Genomic DNA, 19,668 nt, shown 5'->3' with positions numbered 1-19,668 from the left:
TACCACAGTTTGTTCTCACATTCTAACAATACTGTCTAGACATAAAACTGATTGAAAATTGCAGAGGTATCCCTTTAAATGTTATTATTTTTTGCAGTTAGCTTTTCACTTATCTAATTCTAAAAACTGCAACAAAACATATACCTAAATACATATTGTAATCGTTTCTGTTGGTCTCAGAAAACAGCAACTTCACACTAGTTCTAGGAGTCGTCGCTCTCCTTGCTGAGCATCAGTACTGAGCATTCTAACTGCAGAATCTGGTAAACACTTTTTGAGCAATTATGTCTCAGAACCAACAGTCACCATCGTCTAGTGCAGCTTTAAAAATTCCTGTAAACTAACTGAATCACCTTATTGTCGAGGGTGAAGAGGAAAGAGTCATTCTCCCTTTTATCAGCCTCTGCGTCAGAGATGATCTCCCCGACATACCTGTGGAAGCATCGGGGGGGAGCTCAGAGCACAGCTTCTGTTCAATATTTCATGCTGTAAAACAGTGAACTCAGTGGTTTCTCTTATGAGAGCTTGTCCTCACTCGCAAATGAATGTTCCTTGAGGGATATCCTGCATGGCTCGCACTCCCCAGCCCATTTTGTGTGTCCTGAAGAGCTGCAGCCGGGCTCTGAAACAAACAACAACAAGGCAATTATCTCATGCAGTTGCCCACACATCAGCAATCAGCAGCACACTTCAAAGGAACTTTATGACCAAAAATTACATTGATTTGACTCAACACAACAGTTTCAACAAAACAACTCAGAGAATCAATCATTTTCCCAAAAGAGGGACTGAGTCCTTTTCCACTGGCCTGGTATAAAACCACTGCCTGCCAGTCATGCTGTTCATATGCACATCTTCATGTTCCCATAATGGAAGGAGGACATCAACCGGTGCTCATACTGAAGCAGTGCTGGAGGACGACCAGGCTCAATGTTTCCTAAATGTTACTTAGTTTGACGCCGTTTGGTTAAACACCACTTTTGTAGGAAGGAGAACCATGTGAGCACTAAATCTACTGGAATAAACTCTTGATGAGACTTTTAAGGGCACAAGATTAAGATATAAAGCAGGTCCCCACCTGTACTGATATTATTCTTTAAAGGAACATATAACTGAACACATTTAGATCATGACTATGAATTTCTGGGCATACATAACCCCATTTGAAAGAGTTCAGACATGGAAAGCATCGGCATCAAAAGATCCATGACATTAAACGATGCATCGTCATACTGAGAAACCCTATGAACCAATCCACCTTAATAACCTTAAGGCTGGCCAACAGCATGGTCTGCACACTCCAACCATGTCCTGATCAGTGGATATGAATTGTTTCAATCAAATCAGAAATATAGAGTTGCATGTTTTAATAAGGTTACACTGAAGCACTTCAGTGGACCAGTCAATCCTAAAATTAAATCTGGACCTCAATCCCACATCTAATGCATGTTTAAGGGTCTTGAATATATTGCCCTCTGTGATTGTGATGAAGATTATGATTAAGATTAGTCTGTTGTCTCCCTAAGGAGAAAGTTATCTTGGTCATTTGAGAGAACACAGGGGACAAAGCCACACGCATGTACAATTAAACTACAATAACATGCAGCATCATTCCCAGATCCATACACCTCAAGAGTATTGCATGACGCCTCAGGTCAGGGATGCTCAACTTGTATTTGTTTGGGAGACACTTTTGCAAGATGACAGTAGGCAAGGGGCCAGTCACAGCAGCCCTCATACATGTTTCTTTTTGACATTTTTTCTGATTTTAGGGCGTTTCTAGGATATTTTGCCAATTTTAGGACATAGTTAGGATTTAATGACATTTCTCAGATTTTGACACATTTCTAGATTTTTTTAATATAATTTTAACATATAATATTTTTTAATTTTATTTCTAGGATTATAAGACATTTCTCAGCTTTTAGGACATTATTAGGATTTTAGGATGTTTCTAGGATTTTAGCATGTTTCTCGTTTTTTAGAACATTTCTAGGATTTAGGATGGTTTAGGATTTTAGGACGTTTGTAGGATTTTAGCACATTTCATGTTTTTTAGAACATTTCTAGGATTTAGGATGTTTTAGGATTTTAGGGCGTTTCTCTGATTTTAGCACATTTCATGTTTTTTAGAACATTTCTAGGATTTAGGATGTTTTAGGATTTTAGGGTGTTTCTCTGATTTTAACATATTTCACATTTCTAAGAAAATGACAGCAATAGTGCTCTACACATGCTAACTGCACAGATGCCTTGAACAAGGTCAATTGGGGAGTTTTTCCTAAGGTGATGTGAGGAGAGGGATATCGCATGCTGTAAAGCCCTCTGAGGCAAACCGTGTTTTGTGATAATGGACTTTAAAAATAAATTTACTTGACTTGACTTGATAGCAAATGTCCTTCATCAATGTTATGTTAAATGAATGTATCCATGCTTCTGGTCTTCATTGTTTGTCTTGGTTGATACTGCAAATGGAGCTGTATATGTCGTGTGAATGAAAGTTATAGTATATGGCATCTAGTTTTAATCCTGTTACAAGACACTTAAAATGTGGATTTTAACCACTAATCTGATGGTCAGGCAGCCTACTACAGAGAACCTGGAGGCACCAGTTTTAGCACTCTGTCTGTGTTCAGTTTCTGTATAATTTCTGGTGTTTGGAGATTTGTTCCAGTCCTACATTCCTGATCTCACTTTCACCTAACAGATGTCAGCCTCACTATTTTCTGATCTGCTGTCCTGCAGCCATATTAGAGCTAGATCTGATGATTTAAGTCATTGCTGGTGCAATCTGAGCACATCTGCTGCTACTTCATATAAAAATTGTTCCACTGGGAAACCAGTGGGGTCTTACTGCCGGAAATATAGTCATATTAGGCTGAGAGACAGTGACAGTGAACTGCTGGATGAAGTCAAAGTGGAAAAGGTCACCTGAGCCCATTCTGGACCACTCGGTTCCTGCAGGTCTTCCAGCAGGAGCAGGCATGGTTACACTCAAACAGCACCGGGGGCTCCCTCTGACAGAAGTCAAGTGGCAGTCGGCCCTCCTGTACAGAGATAAGTTACAAACTGCTGTCAGGGATAAAAACACACACTTCCAGTTTAGACAAGTTATCTGTTGCTTTGGGAAAGCCAGGCTTATATGAATATGAATATGAATATGAATATGAATATGAATATGAATATGAATATGAATATGAATATGAATAGGTACAAATATATTTTGGGAGAGAAACAAGAAAAAAAGCGGGTGAAGATGAAACCTCTGCTCTTTGAGGAAGCTGACGGGAAATCTAAAAATGTAAATCCTGCAGACAGAATGAGACTAAGGACAATAAGGTGTCTTAGTTAATTCAACAAAAAACACATTTCCATTGATAATAACTGTGGTATCATATTAAAGAGTAAACATGCATGTGATACAGTATGACTCAATGTGACATGATGAAAGGGACAATGAACAAGTGATTATAATTGTTAAATGTAAAGAATACTGAAGTGACATCACAGAATTTGTGTGTGTGTGTGTGTGTGTGTGTGTGTGTGTGTATGTGTGTGTGAGTGTGTGTAAACTTACACTATCATACCAACATCGCAGGCTGAGCTGACCACACATGCATGTACTGGAGGAGCAGTCATCTATGCAGCTGCAATGCTGAATCACACAGTCAGTGAGATATTAGAAATCAGATTTATAAAGTTCTTATGTGCTGCATTGTTCTGACGTAATTTAATGTACATGATATGACAGCTTAAGTGCAAAAGAAAAACAGCAGGCCTGTTTGGAGTGTTTGTCTCCTCTGATTTGGACAGGTAAGAACCATGAAAGATTGATAATGAAACTTTGGAAAACTGCAGTTTCTCCTGCAACAGGTTTTCATTACGTCCTCTGACTACTTTACAAAAAAAGCCAAGGGTAAACTCAGCAGTTGAGGCAGTCCTGTACCAAGTCTGAAGTGAAACTGTAACAGTGAGGTTACAGGTTGAAAAATTAGTGTTGACATTCTGTATTTCTCCCACTGTCAATAAATCCCATAAAAAGGCCAAAACTAGTCTTTGCCAGTTTGTCTGTCAATACTTTCCATCCTTTGGAGCACTCCAACACATCTGCTCCTACTGACGACAGACATTTTTAAGAACAACTCGTAAACATATAGTTTAATTTTTCAAAAAGGCTTGGTGAGTTACTTCAACAGCTGGTAGCAAACTACTTAAACGTGTGCATTTCAAGGAACTATTTTCAACAGCAGATTAATCCACATGTGTAACTCTACTGCAGGGACACTCAAGTTGCTTTGCTTAGGGGGCACTTTTGCAAAATGACAAAAGACCAAGGGCCAGTCACAACAGTTCCATACATGTTTCTAGAATTTTAGGAAATGTCAGAGATTTTCAGACATTTCAGATTTTAGGACATCTGTAACATTTTAGGACATTTCTAGTATTTTAGGATATTTCTCGGATTTTAGGGCATGTCTAAGGTTTTAGAAAATTTCTAGGATTTAAGGACATTTCTAAGATTTTAGGATATTTTTCTGATTTTAGGGCACTTCTAGGATTTTTGGACATTAGGGTCTTAGCCAGGACCTCTGTCGGGGGGGGCTGGGGATCCTCCAGTGGCACTTTTCTTGATAAACAAGGTCTATTTCAACTAAAAGTACAAAAACAATTCCCAGTGTGAATTACTTTATGTTTATAATGAATTAGAAAATGGTTGGGTGGCCACCCGGCACCCTATTGGGGGCCAGATTTGGCCTGCAGGCCGTAGGTTGAGTATCACTGTTCTAGTGAGTCTGCGGGATAGTGGGTTCAATTGAATCAAAATAAACTACAGTGTGTGTGTTGATGGTGATGAAGGAACATGTCTACCAGTGACACAGTGTGGCTCACTGATGTGTTCGTAACAGTTTTTGGCAACAATGGCACAGAGGAAGATCTATCAGGCTTTGAAACACACACAACACCTGTGAGGAGACCCGTCACTGTTGGTTTGGATCTGCATGTGGGAGTTGTTGACAATAAGAAAAATATATAATATCATCAGACTTATTCTTGAAATGCACTCAGAGAGGGCTTCAAGATGCCAAGAGGAAAAAACAGTAAGAAATCTATGCAGTGCGAGTTACACAAGGGAGACAGAGTCGACCAAACTTCACCTGCTAGCAGTGCCATGGAGGATAACAATATGCTAACAGACGAAGGGGAACAAGCTAGCAACGCAAGCCTGGACCTTATACTCAGAGAACTAAGGGATTTCAGGAAAGATAATTGTTACCAGCTGAGGGGAATCAAGAGAATAAAACAAAAAAGAGTGTGGAAGAGGCGGATTGTGAATGCTGAAACTGGAACACAAGCTGATGAAAAAGCAGTAACGGAGACGCTCAAACTGCAAATTGAAATGGATGCCAAGCTGACGGACCTGGAGGGACAGTCCAGGAGAGAAAATAGTAGAATACATGGCGTCAAAGAGGGATTGGAAGATGACGCTCCATCAATGGTTGCTTTTGTAGAACGTTTATTAAAGGAGAATCTGGAGTTGCCGGACTCCGCGGAGCTGCAAGTGGAAAGAACGCACCGCGCTCTGGTATCAAAGCAACCACCAAACGTGGTGCCACGGTCCATTGTTGCCAAAATAGCCAGCTACAGAATGAAAGAAGAAATATTGAAATTAAGATGACAGAAACGTGGGTTTGAGTATCGTGGAAACAGGATTAACCTGGATCATGATTATGCACCTGAGGTTGTAAAGCTGCGGAAGGGATATGCAGAGGTGAAATCCGTGCTAAAAGAGAAGAAAATCTGGTTCCAAACCCCGTTCCCAGCAAAGATAGGAGTCTTTTATCTGGAGGGAACTGTGCTATATGGATCGGCGGAGGAGGCGACTGACAACATGGCAAAGATGGGATTCCCGGTGACGGTCGGGTGGTTTACCTATGCTACTAAAAGAATGGACATTGGCCGAACGGCAAAGGAAGGCCCTTTCCCAACAACAGCTGGGACAGGCCCCCCCTCGAAGCCCCCCTTTCATCGGGGCTTACTTAGGGTCGTATTGGGGACCCCACAGTTGGAAGTCAACATATCTGTTTTCATTTTTTTCTTTGTTCAAGTATAAGTGTTCTTTCTGCAGCTGTCGTTCTACACAGCTCCAATGTTTATGTAATGTTAGTTTATGTATTTTCAGAGAGTGTATTGATTGCACTTGGTTTTGCTATTCCAAAAACATTCAGACAATCAGAGTATGGCTAGTGGCAAGGCAAAAATAATTTACACTTAAATATACACTTACAGCCAAAACTAGACACCTTAAATGGAAAAGCACAAGATACGAAGTCACTAATTAAGAAAATGAATACATTATTTGAGGAGGTTGGTTTAATCGATATATGGAGAGACTTACACCCTAAACAAAGGGATTATACTCATTATTCCTCCCCCCACTCACTATATACAAGAACAGATTATTTTATGGTGTTCGGAAAAGTCAAAAAGTGAACACTTATGAAATCAGGACAATAGATTTAAGTGACCACGCACCTGTATACCTGTCTGTTGATCTAAACCTACAACCAAAAACTAATAAATAGAAACTAAATTCGAGTCTACTCAATGATCCTCACTTTAAAGAATAGATTAAAAGAGAGATCCAGTTTTACTTGGAAATTAATGACAATGGTGATGTGTCCCCTCCAATTTTGTGGGATGCCTTAAAGGCTGTATTAAGGGGGGAAATTATAGCAATATCCTCCTATAAGAAAAAGATGAGAAACAAGAAATTAGAAGAATTACAAAACAAATCAAAAGAATTAGAGAAAAAACATAAAATTAAAACAGCACAGGATATATTAGAGGAAATAGTGAAAACAAGAAATGAAATTAATTAATTAATTAAATGTTGTTAATTAGATTTGACTACCCAGGAAATTAAGAAAAATCTAATGTTTCCTAAACAAGAGTATTATGAAGGTGGATCTAAATCAGTGAAAGTTCTGGCCTGGAAATTTCCAGTCACAAAAATAATAAAAAGTAAACTAAATGAAATTCAGAGAGCTTTATAACATTTTATAAGACTCTTTATTCTAAAAAGGCAGGGGGCAGCATAGCTGAAATAAACAGGTTTTTTTTTAATCTTTGGCATTACCAGTGTTAAAAGAAGAACAGAATAAACTAATTATTGAACTGGGTCCTAAAGAAGGCACAAACACCACTCAGTTGGAAAGAAGCAAAAATCTCTGCCATTCCGAAGGAAAATAAAGATAAATTAGAATGTGGGTCATATAGACCAATATCAGTGCTAAATATAGACTGTAGGCTGTTTACTTCTATCATGGATAGAAGATTAGAATAGTTCTTGCTTAATTTGATAAACAATGACCAGACAGGTTTTATTCGAGAGCGGCAAACGCAAGATAATATACAACGGACATTACAAATTATTAACCACATTCAAAAGAATAAAATAGCAGCAACGGTAATTAGTATTGATGCAGAAAAGGCATTCGATTCAGTGAATTGGACCTTTCTTTATCAAGTTCTACATAAATTTGACCTACATGAAACAATAATTAAAACAATACAGGCATTGTATAACAAACCTACTGCCAGAATAAAAGTAAATGGCTGCTTATCAAACAGTTTTATTTTGGAGAGAGGAACAAGGCAGGGTTGTGCGTGTTCACCACTATTATTTGCATTATATTTGGAACCATTTGCTCAATATATGAGACAAAACAAAGAAATAAAAGGCATTAATATTAATGGGAAGGAACATAAATTAGCCTGCTATGCAGATTATATTTTGATTTTTCTGGGTCAACTAACAAATTCTTTACCCAAACTAATGCAATCGTTTGAATATTATAGACAATTATCAGGATATAAAATTAATTTAAGTAAAACACAACTGCTTAAATACAATTACAGTCCACCAGAAGAAATTAACAGTACCAACTAGCGTGGCAAACTGAGTATTTTAAATATTTGGTTATAATACCTAAGGATCTTACAGAAATATTAGAACACAATTATTCACCAATATAAAGGAAAATTAAAGAGGACATAGTGAGATGGAACCTAATCCCACATCTAAGTTTTTACTCATAAATAGATTCGATTAAAATGAATATACTACCCAAATGACTGTATTTATTTCAAACCCTGCCAATAGAAATAAGTCAAAAACAATTTAATGACTGGGGAAAAAAAATGCCCAGATACATATAGCAAGGTAAAAGGCCTCGAATTCGATTTAAAACTTTACAATTGGCTAAAGGAAAAGGGGGATGTGGCCTTCCTTCTCTCAGGGATTACTACTGGGCAGCACAATTAAGGCCTATGATATGCTGGTGTATTCCCTCATATGATGCTTAGTGGAAAAGCATTGAAAAGGGCCTGAATACCATTCCCATACAAGCAATTATAGCTGATAGTAACATGCAAGACCTGATGAAAAATATAGAAAACCCATGGATCAAGTTGACTTTTAAAATTTGGAAAACAGTAATAACAGAATACAAACTAGAAGACGATATAGTGATCCTTAAGTGGTGTGCATATGATACACATTTTGCTCCAAATAAATTATATACTAGATTCAAGTATTGGACATATAAAGGATTAACAGCCTTATGTAAGATAATAAAGGAAGGCACACTAATTAGTTTTGAAAGTATTAAAGAGAAATACTGATTAGAAGCACAGGATTTTTATCGTTACTTACAGATGAGACATTTTGTCTGTGACAAGATAAAATACGAAGCAGAATCAAGCAAACAGCTGTTAGACCCTTTTTAAAAGGGCATATGATTCAAATAAAGATAGAGGTATTATCTCAGGTCTATATAAAGGGCTTGTAAACAGGAAAACACACTCAACCCTTTATATTAAAACAAAATGGGAAATGGAGGGAGGAATAGATATAACGGAGGAAGAGTGGATAACAATATGGGCATATCAATGGAAATTTAGTAGCTCACAGAGTTGTAGGGAGTTTGGCTGGAAAAGCTTGATAAGATATTTTATTACACCTTACCAAAAATCTCAATATGAAGGTAACTGCCCGACTTGATGGAGAAATTGTGGAAATACAAATGCAAATCATTATCATATTTTCTGGGGCTGTCATGTTATTAAAACTTACTGGGAGGGAATACACAATGCAATACAAGAAATTTTGCAAGTCACCTGCCTCTGGAAAGGTAATTTTTTACGACTCATGCCTTAAAAATGGCCAAAGAGAGACAAATATTTGTTTAGTATTTTGTTGGTAGCTGGCAAAAAGGCCCTTACAAAAAATGGCTTTCACAGGAGAGCCCAACTTTGAACATGTGGATGTACATTACAATGGACATTTGCAGGATGGAGAGAATGACAGCAGATGTGAATTACAAGAGGGACCTATTTATTTCACGTTGGAAGAAATGGATGAACATTATAATACCACGCAGGCCAGATTTTGACCTTGCAAACCTTAGATAATACACTGTGTGTTTAGCAATAACCCCATCTCACTTCCTATGTGTCAATGTTTTTGTTATGTTTTTCTTTAAAAAATTTGAAATAAAAAAATAATTAAAAAAAAAAAGAAATGCACCCAGAGAGACAAGAAATGTGCTCCTTGTACTGCCCTCACTGTGATAAATGTAGAGTTTACAGAGGGCTGCAGTCTCACCTGTAAATGAGTGATGTCCTTGTCTATGTTCAATGGGGAGGTGACACAGTTGTCAGGTATGTATTTAAAGTTTTCAGGGCTCGCCTCACTGTCCACGCCATTAACACAGGGAATAGGAACTGCTTCATAGCCCCGAGAGATGTCCCTAAGAGATGTAAAATTGAGTTATTAACTGTTATTCAAACATATTATGGTAAAAAGAAAAATGCATGCATAGAGATATCTGTATCTGTATCACTATAAATAATGAAAACACGATGTGGAAAACTAACTAGACTAGCTATTTAAGTAATGAGGAGCAGCAGATCAAGACAAAAATGTATTAAAAAAAACACACCTACTGTCAATAACGCTAACTTTTCAGCAACTTTAAGTCTCAGATCAACACCAGTCTCATGTCTGTGTGTTCAGCACAGAGCTGGAGAAAGGATGTGGTTAGCCCAGCATAGCTTAAAGACCAGAGCAAGGAGAAACAGCTAGCCTGATTATCAAAAGTGCCAACACTTTGATCAGAACTTGGAAATTTAAACTTTCCAGTTTTAATGGAATGTACCTGCTTAAGATGCCAATACTCCACTGTATCTTCACAGTTATCTTTTGCTGCTGTAATGTCCTGAATATTGCATGCAGCACCTTTAAAGCTACTCTCGTCAATATTTTTACAGTGCCATACAGCTTTTTAGCCTCTTTTCAGCTCTCTGTTTCAGTTTAACAGCTGACAACTTCACTTTTTGCTCCACTTCCACATTGCTCATCAACCTAATTTCCAGCAACAGCATGCAGCAGTGTACAGATGGCAGTAGCAGTCTGTCAGTTGGTCACTCCACCACTTCTGTCCACACTGAAATGTATCAACAACTATTAGATTGAATGCTATGAAATTTGCTTCAGACATTGGCGTTCCAAGAGGATGAACTGTAATCAATTCATTTTTATTCTAGTGCCATCATAAGATCAAATTTAAATTTTTTCTAATGAGCTGAACTAAAATGGTGACCATTGGGACCATACCTGCTTCACATCAGTGTGTCAGCATTGTCATTGTGAGCATGGTAGCATTTTGCTCTTTTGTAAAGGGACAGATATTTTTCTCAGGAGTTGGTGAAACAAAAACAGAACAAGAGAGAGACTGAATATTTTTACCAACATACATTATGTGGTCAGAAACATGACCCCACATGACTGTTGCTCTATATGTATAATGCAATAATATGCTAACACACTAGCTATATTCATTCTGATGAGGTTGGTATGGCCACAATATGTCAAACATGTGATAATCCATTTGTAACAGTGACTTCTGACCCCATGTGGCCAAAATCAAACCGATGACTGTAGCTTTAATTTCCATTTAAAAACCATCTTATTTATTTTAAGTTGTCTGAAAATGAGTGTTCCTCTGATGATCATGTGACGCTCTGTGACACAGTATGGGGGTGTACCTGCTGAGCACTCTCTCTCCATGAGAGTCTCTGACTCTCCTGGCGTCAGTCAACTTCTTGTTGGTGTTGAGAGCCGTCCACACCTTGGAGCTGAAGACGCAGCAGTCCAGAGGCGTCTCTCCCTCTCTGTTCCTCTGATTGATGTCAGCTCCACGGGACAGAAACAACCTACGCATGTTGAAGTTTGAAGTCTGGTTACTAGATTAGAGACAGTTTTTGTGTCACATGTAATCTAACAAAGGAAAAAAGTAAGCTTTAAAACACAATAAACTCTCATACATGTCTATCCCGCCAAATCTCTGCAGGTGGTGCTCATTATCTTAAAGTCTGGCTCCTACACAGGACATCAACTGAACCTACACACTGCAAACTTTTACCCACTAACTAAATAAATAAATATACGTCATTCATGTTTCCTTTTAGGCACAGATGGCATGAAATACCTGGGCTTTTCATTACTAATTTGACTTAGACTTAAGACTTTTTTTTTTTTATTTCTCAACCCTCCTTGAGAGGTGTAAACATTGATAGATGGGCTGGTCGTGGACCTGGCCACTGCGAGTGGTGGGTTGGGTTAATGTGTCCTCATCAACTTCTAACTTCTTTTTTGTGGGGAAGGTTAATGGGTTTGGGGGGGGGGGGGGTTAAGTTAAGTAAAAGCAGGGCTCTGTTTATTTAACTCTTTGAAACCTGAGCAAATTCGCTTGATTTAAAAAAAAAAAAAAAAAAAAATACGCAGGACGTGAGCAACTTAAAAAGAAATGACCCAAAAATTTACAAGAAATTAGTAAAAAGTATAAGAAAATTAGCCGAAAAATAGTACTTAACAACCCCCAAAAAGTACAAATAAATACATAACCTGGAAAAAAGTGGTTAAAAAGTAATGGTAATTCTCTAGTATAACTTTAAATGTATAGTCATGTTGATTATAAATATAATTTACTGGACATTTTGGGTGGGTCCATGTAGAGTCTCATTTTTTGGGCTCTATCAGAGCTCTTCTCTGCAGAGCTTTCTAAAAAAGAACTCCTCTGAAGTCCCACTTGTTTTATTTTTTCCATCTCAGGAATTTATACCAAATCAACATCCTTAGGTCTGAAGTTCCCGCCCAGAAACCCTCATTGATTCCTTATTGGCTCTTTACCAAAATAAAAAATGACCAACCTCTAGTGTCATATCATAAGTTCGACCATTGAAACCCCTGCCCAAAAACCCTTAGACTCTTTAGAGCAGGAAGTGGAAACTGTATGAACAATGGCAGCATATTTTACAACTCGTCCACAAGGTATGGCTTCTTACAATGTAAATTTGTGTACAGAGTCCATTACACAGCTGTCTGGGATTTATCCTGACTCATGTGATAGGTACTGCCAACCTCCAGCCAACCCCACTCACATGTTGCGGTTCTGCTTGACAATTATACATTCTGGTTCGAAACATTTAGCACTATCATTACTGTGTAAAACACTGCAATTATCACCTTATCACCTTCTCCTTAAGTGGGAGTATGTTCTACCACCCAATCTCAACAGGTGGGGGAGAGATACTTTACTTTCCATTAGAATGGGCAAAAAAACTTATGAGTTGCCTAAATTCTTTTAAAAACATGTGGGGACTTCTCCTAAACCATACTGAATCATTGACCTCATTACCAGGTTTTAAAGACAGACCAGTGTCTTAGCTTACTGTCCTTCAGTCTAACATGGATTGACATGAATTTTATGGCTGGACCACAGAAACAGGTCCACTGCCACAATGATAAAGAAAAAGCAAATGGTAAATGGTAAATGGATCTGCACATATATAGCAGTTTTCTAGTCTTCTGACCACTCAAAATGTTTGCATGCCACATTCACCCATTCACACACACATCCACACAATGGGGGCCAAGGCTGCCATACAAGGTGCCACCTGCAACTCAGTTTTTAAACATTAAATTTCACACACACTGATGGAAAGGTGATCAGGAGCAGTTCAGGGTTCAGTATTTTGTCCACAGTAATTTCGACAAGTTTGACTGAAGGAGTCGAGGATCGGATCACCAACCTTCTGATTAGAGGGTGACCTGCTCTACCTCTGAGCCACAGCTGCCCCTAAAAGTCTGTGAGTCTATGACTAAGCAAACAGTCACTGAGTATTTTGAATATTTTGACAACGCAAATTGATCATTAAAATACCAATGTTTCCTGTTTCCTAAAACATTATTTAACTTCAAACTAAAATCAACTGCCACTGACGGTATAAAAGCTGGTGAATATATATATATATATATATATATATATATATATATATATATATATTGTGCTGTAATTGTACATGTATTGGAACAGGAATAAAACATTTCAGTAAATTATAGGTCACCTACAAGCAGAGCTTTAATTTGAGAGTGTCGAATTTTCAAATATGCCTCTCTACACTGAGTGTGTGCAGTGTGGCTCTCGTTCAAACTGTTGTAGACCTGACCATAATTGCATCATATTACGCTTAATAACAACCGACTGATCTGATTTTGATAAAGGTCTGTGTAACCAGAGTGACCTTTTGTTTCCAGCCTACACACTCACATCACACACTCCAGGTGGTTCCCTCTAGCGGCAACATGCAGCGCTGTGTCACCGTGAATATTGATGGCGTTGAGGTCACATCGAGCCTCCAGCAGAGCCTGGGCCACATCATCGCAGCCCGTAAGAGCCGCCCAGTGCAGGCAGACATTCTCCTCCTGAACAAGAAGCAGATGAGAGGTCAGCACTGACATGTTGCTCTGACAGAGCATGTACTCTCTTTGACTAGCCATATTGTGACGTGCCATAAAGTCCCCACTGGTTTAAAGGGATACTTGCCAATTTTCAACTAAACTTGTATCATAACAATTAGGGCTAGGTGATACGGCTTTAAAACAATATTGCAATATTTAAGGCTATATTGCGATACATGATATTTATCTCGATATTTTGAAGTCCTTTACACTAATGTTAACTACTAGAAGACAAAATTATTGAATGAACTGCAGTTACAATAAATCAAATCAAGTAGCCACTGTAATATAATTAAGTTGAATACACTACTGGTATGATTACATTTACTAAAATGTAATTACTAAGGTTATAGAGACGTTAAATAAAGTACTCTTATAATGACATTTTAAAAAGTATTTTTTATAATTAAATAAATCAAAGCGGAACATGTAGTGCTTTTAATTAGAAGGACATGGCTCATCTCTGGCAGGAGGCGTTGATGTTTTTGCTGTGGACTTGAAGCTTCCGGGCAACAGTTGGATGTTAGCCTTAGCAGAAAGTTACGGCCGTATGAGGATTCATCCACTGCGAGCTGGAAACAAACTAACAGCTAACAGCCAGTTCACAGATTGCAAAGATCTCCCAGTCACTCTGGTGCTCTATGGTCACAAAATGTGATGTGTCAGTCACAATCGGAGCTCTGCAGATACAAACACACACATCACCTGCTCACACTACCGCCACTACCACTCATTAGGTTAGACTAACCTTTTTCTTAAGGCCGTGCATTACCGTGTGTGCATTGCATCTGCATGGTCATGACTCCCAGCTTTGCAGCCTCTCATATCTGCTCCTCAATCAGCAAATCAGTGACCAAACAACAATAAACATTGGATTTGTACCAGGAAACATCTTGTTCATCACCAATGCAATCAGTTAGTAAATCAAGCTTTTGCCAAATCCAGTCAGAAAAAAGGCGAAAAAAGCATTTTTGTCCAAGAAACCATGTGGGTGCATCCTCTTGTTGTATTTTAATTGTGGTTATCGGCTCTGTTACTGATTTAACTTCACTTATCGCTGTGTTTACTCTGCTGGTGTTAGAGTTCGAGCCTGTTGCTGAAGGAGCTGCTATTACTGTTTTGCAAGCAGCAGCCTGTGTGTCACATCATCAGCTACAGCACCATCCCTGATTGGCTGCTTATGTTTTAAACTACAGAGTAGATCCCTGATTAGCCAGACTGGATTGTAATTTCTTGAAAGTGTGTTGAGCAGAGTCCAGACTGATACAGAGAGTGAAACAGAATGTTGAGCTCAAGTAATCAGGATGGCCTCACGAGGTTACTTATATGTGCCATATAAAAAAAATTCTGTATTTGAACTGTAACGGTTCCATTATGAGGCCCAATGTTTTATTTGATTGAAAGTTGCACTTTATTTTTTGGAACTGTTATACAAAGACACAAAATTATGCTAAAAAAACAACTTATACTGCACAGTGTCTAAATTGAAAATACCTCTAATCTTAATTATCACAAAAACACGTGAAGATCCTTTCTGAAGGTGAGCGAGCATCCAAAGCCCCTCTGGTTCTCCAGAGCTCTGTAAAAAAAACTTAACTCCGTTTAGAGATGAAAAGTGTCATGTGTCCCACGGGATCACACTTGTCAGAGTTGACCTCGGTAAGCTGAAATGCTGTATGAAGTGTGAACACAGCGTGAGAGAGAGAGAGAGAGAGAGAGAGAGAGTGTGTGTGTGTGTGTGTGTGTGTGTGTGTGTGTGTGTGTGTGTGTGTGTGTGTGTGATTGTGTGTGTGTGGTATGGTTGTAAAAGTGGTCGCTCACCTTGTCTCTAATGTTAACATCGGCCCCTCTGGCCAGCAGCAGGTGGACCAGCTCCTTGTGCTTGTACTCTATGGCCCAGGTGATGGGAGTCCATCCTCCGTCATCCTGCACACACACACACATGCTGTAAAACTCATACAAACATTTATACTAACATTTACATTTCCACATCACAATAGTTAGCAGCAGTTATTAAGTGAGGAGGTGTGTGTTTTACCTGACAGTTGATATATTTGGATGCCTTGGAGAGCAGATGATGGACTATATCATAATGTCCCAGTTTGGCTGCCAGATGCAGACAGGTGAAGCCCATGATATCCTGGGATGACAACATGATTCACATTCAAAAACACTGTGCTAATGCCACTACTGCTAGGTCCTAAAGAAAAGATATTCCATTCTCCTGAGTTCAAACTTGTCAGTGAAACAAGACAGAAAGACACAATAAGAAAGAGAAGAATGATAGGGGGTGGGAGGAAACATGTCATCCCTTAACTTGAAACAGGGTTGGGTGATGAATCGATGTTATTGATTAATGTAAATTTGTGGTTCAGGATGATTTTTAAAATGAAAATCTAGATTTTCTCTTTAACTTTCTCTGCAGCTCTCTTTGGGCTTCCGCTGTTCAAAGTGGGCTGCGCCCTCCCCTCACCCTTAACTGCTAGAGACAGACACACTGCAACATGACAGCAAGCGTTAATGACAATGAAGAGTGCGTTCCCAGAAGAGGCACAGTCTCATCAGTCGTTTGGAACCGGTTCGGTTTTGTGGCGTCAGATCTGGAACAAACCATAGTCCACTGCAAAGTTTGTTTAAAGGCTGTTGCAACTAAAGGCAGCAGCACGACTGATTTATTTCAACATTTAAAACAGAGGCAGCCGAGAGGGAAAATGTTTCTCACACCGAGATGCACAAGACCGCGTCAGCCCACAAACAGCCGGTAAAAAGCAGCTGACATTAGTGGAAGCATTTCCGTATAACAGGAAGGCCACACACTACAGAGCTGTTACTGATGCAGTCGTGCTGCATATCGCTGACAGTGCGTCTTTCAGGCAGTCAGAATAAAAATATTAATGTTGTGATTTTAAAAAAGTACTACAATAGGGGCAGAGATTGATAAGAGCCAGGTTGGACTGAATGATGAATCAAGATGCTGAAAAGAACATGAGCACACATCAGGCTGGCTGGACACACAGACCCCAACTGAGACCCTGACAGAGTGTGTGCTCACCCACCTTGTGGCTCACAGCTGCTCCAGCTCTCAGCAGGTACTTGACCGTGTCCAGGTGGTTGTTCTCAGAGGCCAACATCAGCGGGGTTCTCTGCTCATCATCAAACATGTCCAGGTTAGCTCCAGCCTAACACACACACACACACACACACACACACACACACACACACACACACACACACACACACACACACACCTCCATTTCAGATTTCTCCTCTGGAGACAACATTCCAAGAAGCATGGTGATGGATATTCAAAACATTAGCAGCTTTATTTCTATTGCAGTCACCACACCAGCCATAATTTTTGCATTCAAGGTGGCGCTGTGAGTGCGGCAGCCAGTTACAGCGGCTCTTACCCACTTTCTGTGTTTTTAGCTATTATTGTGGTTTTTCTTTTCTTGTTTATTTTTTTCTTTCAAGTGGTAGTACTGCACTTGCACAGCACAACTATGCATGTACAAATGGCCACGCTATTAGTCTGTTTTTTACTTGTTTTCGGACTTTTAAAGTCCGCATCTGGAGACCCGTTCAGCCACGGCTCCATTGTTTACACACGGGAACAGCTGTTGGCGCTGTGCCAGGCCAGGACACCGTCTTGGGAGAGACCGGACATCCCCGCCGAGCTCCGTAGGAGGACGAGGGGATGCAGGGCAGGAGTGAAGCGTCGGGAGAAGAGGAGACGCTACAAGCCGACGGTCCCGTCCATCATCATGGGAAACGTGAGGTCTCTTCCAAACAAGATGGAAGAGCTGACAGCGCTGACCCGGCTGCAGTGGGAGTATCGGGAGTGCAGCCTCATGATGTTCACGGAGTCATGGTTGAACGAACTCACTCCGGACTCGCTCATAACTTTGGACGGGTTTCATCTTGTCAGAGCGGACCGGAGCTGGAGGGAGAGTGGTAAGAAGAAAGGCGGGGGCCTCGCGATGTATGTGAACGAGAGTTGGTGTAATGCTGGACACGTTAGCATTAAAGAGCAGCGCTGCACGAAGGATGTTGAACTGCTGGCGGTTAGTTTGCGCCCTTATTATTTGCCGAGGGAGTTTTCGCATGTCATTGCGATTACAGTGTACATCCCCCCCTCGGCTGATGCTGCTGCTGCCTGCGAGATCATCCACAGTGAAGTGTCCAAGCTGCAAACATCCCACCCCCAGTCTCTGATCATCATCTCAGGAGACTTCAACCATACATCGCTCTCCACCACTCTCCCAACATTCAGCCAGTATGTGGACTGCCCCACTAGAGACAATAACACCTTGGACCTACTGTATGCAAACACCAAGGATGCATACAGCTCATCACCCCTCCCCCCGCTGGGTCGCTCAGATCACAACCTGGTGAGACTGCAGCCCATTTACATACCTATGGTGAAAAAACAACCCCCGACCATACGGTATGTGAAAAAGTGGTCTGAGGAGGCCACTGAGGCGCTGCAGGACTGCTTCGAGACCACGGACTGGGATGTACTGTGCGGCCCACACAATGAGGACATTGACACCATTACACACTGCGTCACAGACTACATTAACTTCTGTGTTGAGAACACTGTATCCACCAGGAAGGTACGGTGTTTCTCTAACATAAAACCCTGGGTGACCCCTGAACTGAAGGTCCTGCTGAAGGAGAAGAGGAGGGTCTTTGGATCTGGGGACAAAGAGGAGCTGAGGAGGGTGCAGAAGGAGCTGAAGAGAAAAATCAGGGAGGGAAAGGCCAGCTATAAGACCAAGATGGAAACCTACTTGCAACAAAATAACACAAGGGAGGTCTGGAGAGGCCTCAAAACCATCTCTGGTCACAGCAGAGGCCAGGTGAGGGGACCTGAAGCAGGAGACCAGGAGTGGACAAACGAGCTGAACCTGTTCTTTAACAGATTTGACTCTACTCCCACTCCTCCCCCCACTCATCAAAGCACCGACCAGCTGGCTCTTTTTTCACACCACCTCAGCTCTCTGTCAGCCCCATCACCTCCACCACCACCCCTCATCAGCCCCTCCTCCGCCACCCTCGGCCTCTCCATAACAGCTGATCAGGTGAGAAGTGAGCTGAAGAAGCTGAAGGCGAGAAAGGCCACGGGTCCTGATGGCATCAGCTCCAGACTCCTGAAGGACTGTGCAGATCAGCTCTGCCTGGTTCTTCTGCGCATCTACAACCTGAGCCTGAGTCTGGAGAGGGTCCCAGCGCTGTGGAAGACCTCTTGTGTGGTTCCTGTCCCGAAGACAGCGCACCCCAGGGAGCCCAACCACTTCAGACCTGTGGCCCTCACTTCTCACCTGATGAAAACCATGGAGAGGATTGTTCTCAGAAACCTCCGCCCCCTGGTGAGCTCACATCTGGATCCACTGCAGTTTGCGTACCAACCGGGCATTGGAGTGGATGACGCAGTCCTCTACCTGCTGCACAGATCCCTGACTCACCTGGAGGACACCGGCAGCACTGTGAGAGTCATGTTCTTTGACTTCTCCAGTGCATTCAACACAATCCAGCCTTCACTGCTCAGGGGGAAGCTTGAAAGAGCGGGAGTAGACTGTCACCTGGCTGCATGGACCATCGATTACCTCACCGACAGACCACAGTTCGTGAGGCTTCAGGACTGTGTGTCGGATATGGTAGTCTGCAGCACGGGGCCCCTCAGGGGACAGTGCTCTCCCCCTTTCTCTTCACCCTGTACACTTCAGACTACCACTACAACTCTGGGAGCTGTCACCTCCAGAAGTTCTCCGATGATACAGCCATCGTTGGGTGCATATCTG

At 40.8% G+C, this 19,668-nt stretch overlaps 1 protein-coding gene across 2 annotated transcripts in view; it reads right to left on the bottom strand.

Annotated features, from left to right (window-relative positions):
• The window catches only part of ehmt1a (euchromatic histone-lysine N-methyltransferase 1a), a 40,755-nt gene that overhangs the window by 3,361 nt on the left and 17,726 nt on the right, over positions 1–19,668 (bottom strand). For both annotated transcript variants that reach the window (XM_042487744.2, XM_088077238.1), the window contains exons 12-21: positions 16,921–17,043; positions 15,903–16,004; positions 15,686–15,790; positions 13,674–13,828; positions 11,110–11,277; positions 9,668–9,812; positions 3,578–3,655; positions 2,932–3,047; positions 536–622; positions 354–432 (exon numbers count right to left, since the gene is read on the bottom strand). In XM_042487744.2, the coding sequence (XP_042343678.1) occupies positions 354–432; positions 536–622; positions 2,932–3,047; positions 3,578–3,655; positions 9,668–9,812; positions 11,110–11,277; positions 13,674–13,828; positions 15,686–15,790; positions 15,903–16,004; positions 16,921–17,043 (1,158 nt within the window). The remainder of the gene's footprint in view (positions 1–353; positions 433–535; positions 623–2,931; positions 3,048–3,577; positions 3,656–9,667; positions 9,813–11,109; positions 11,278–13,673; positions 13,829–15,685; positions 15,791–15,902; positions 16,005–16,920; positions 17,044–19,668) is intronic.

The sequence above is a fragment of the Plectropomus leopardus genome, chromosome 4 (assembly GCF_026936395.1).
Source record: "Plectropomus leopardus strain MGB_pleo_1.0 chromosome 4, ASM2693639v1, whole genome shotgun sequence".
In the NCBI taxonomy this organism is placed as follows: Eukaryota; Metazoa; Chordata; class Actinopteri; order Perciformes; family Serranidae; genus Plectropomus; species Plectropomus leopardus.
This window is presented reverse-complemented; position numbering and strand designations above follow the sequence as displayed.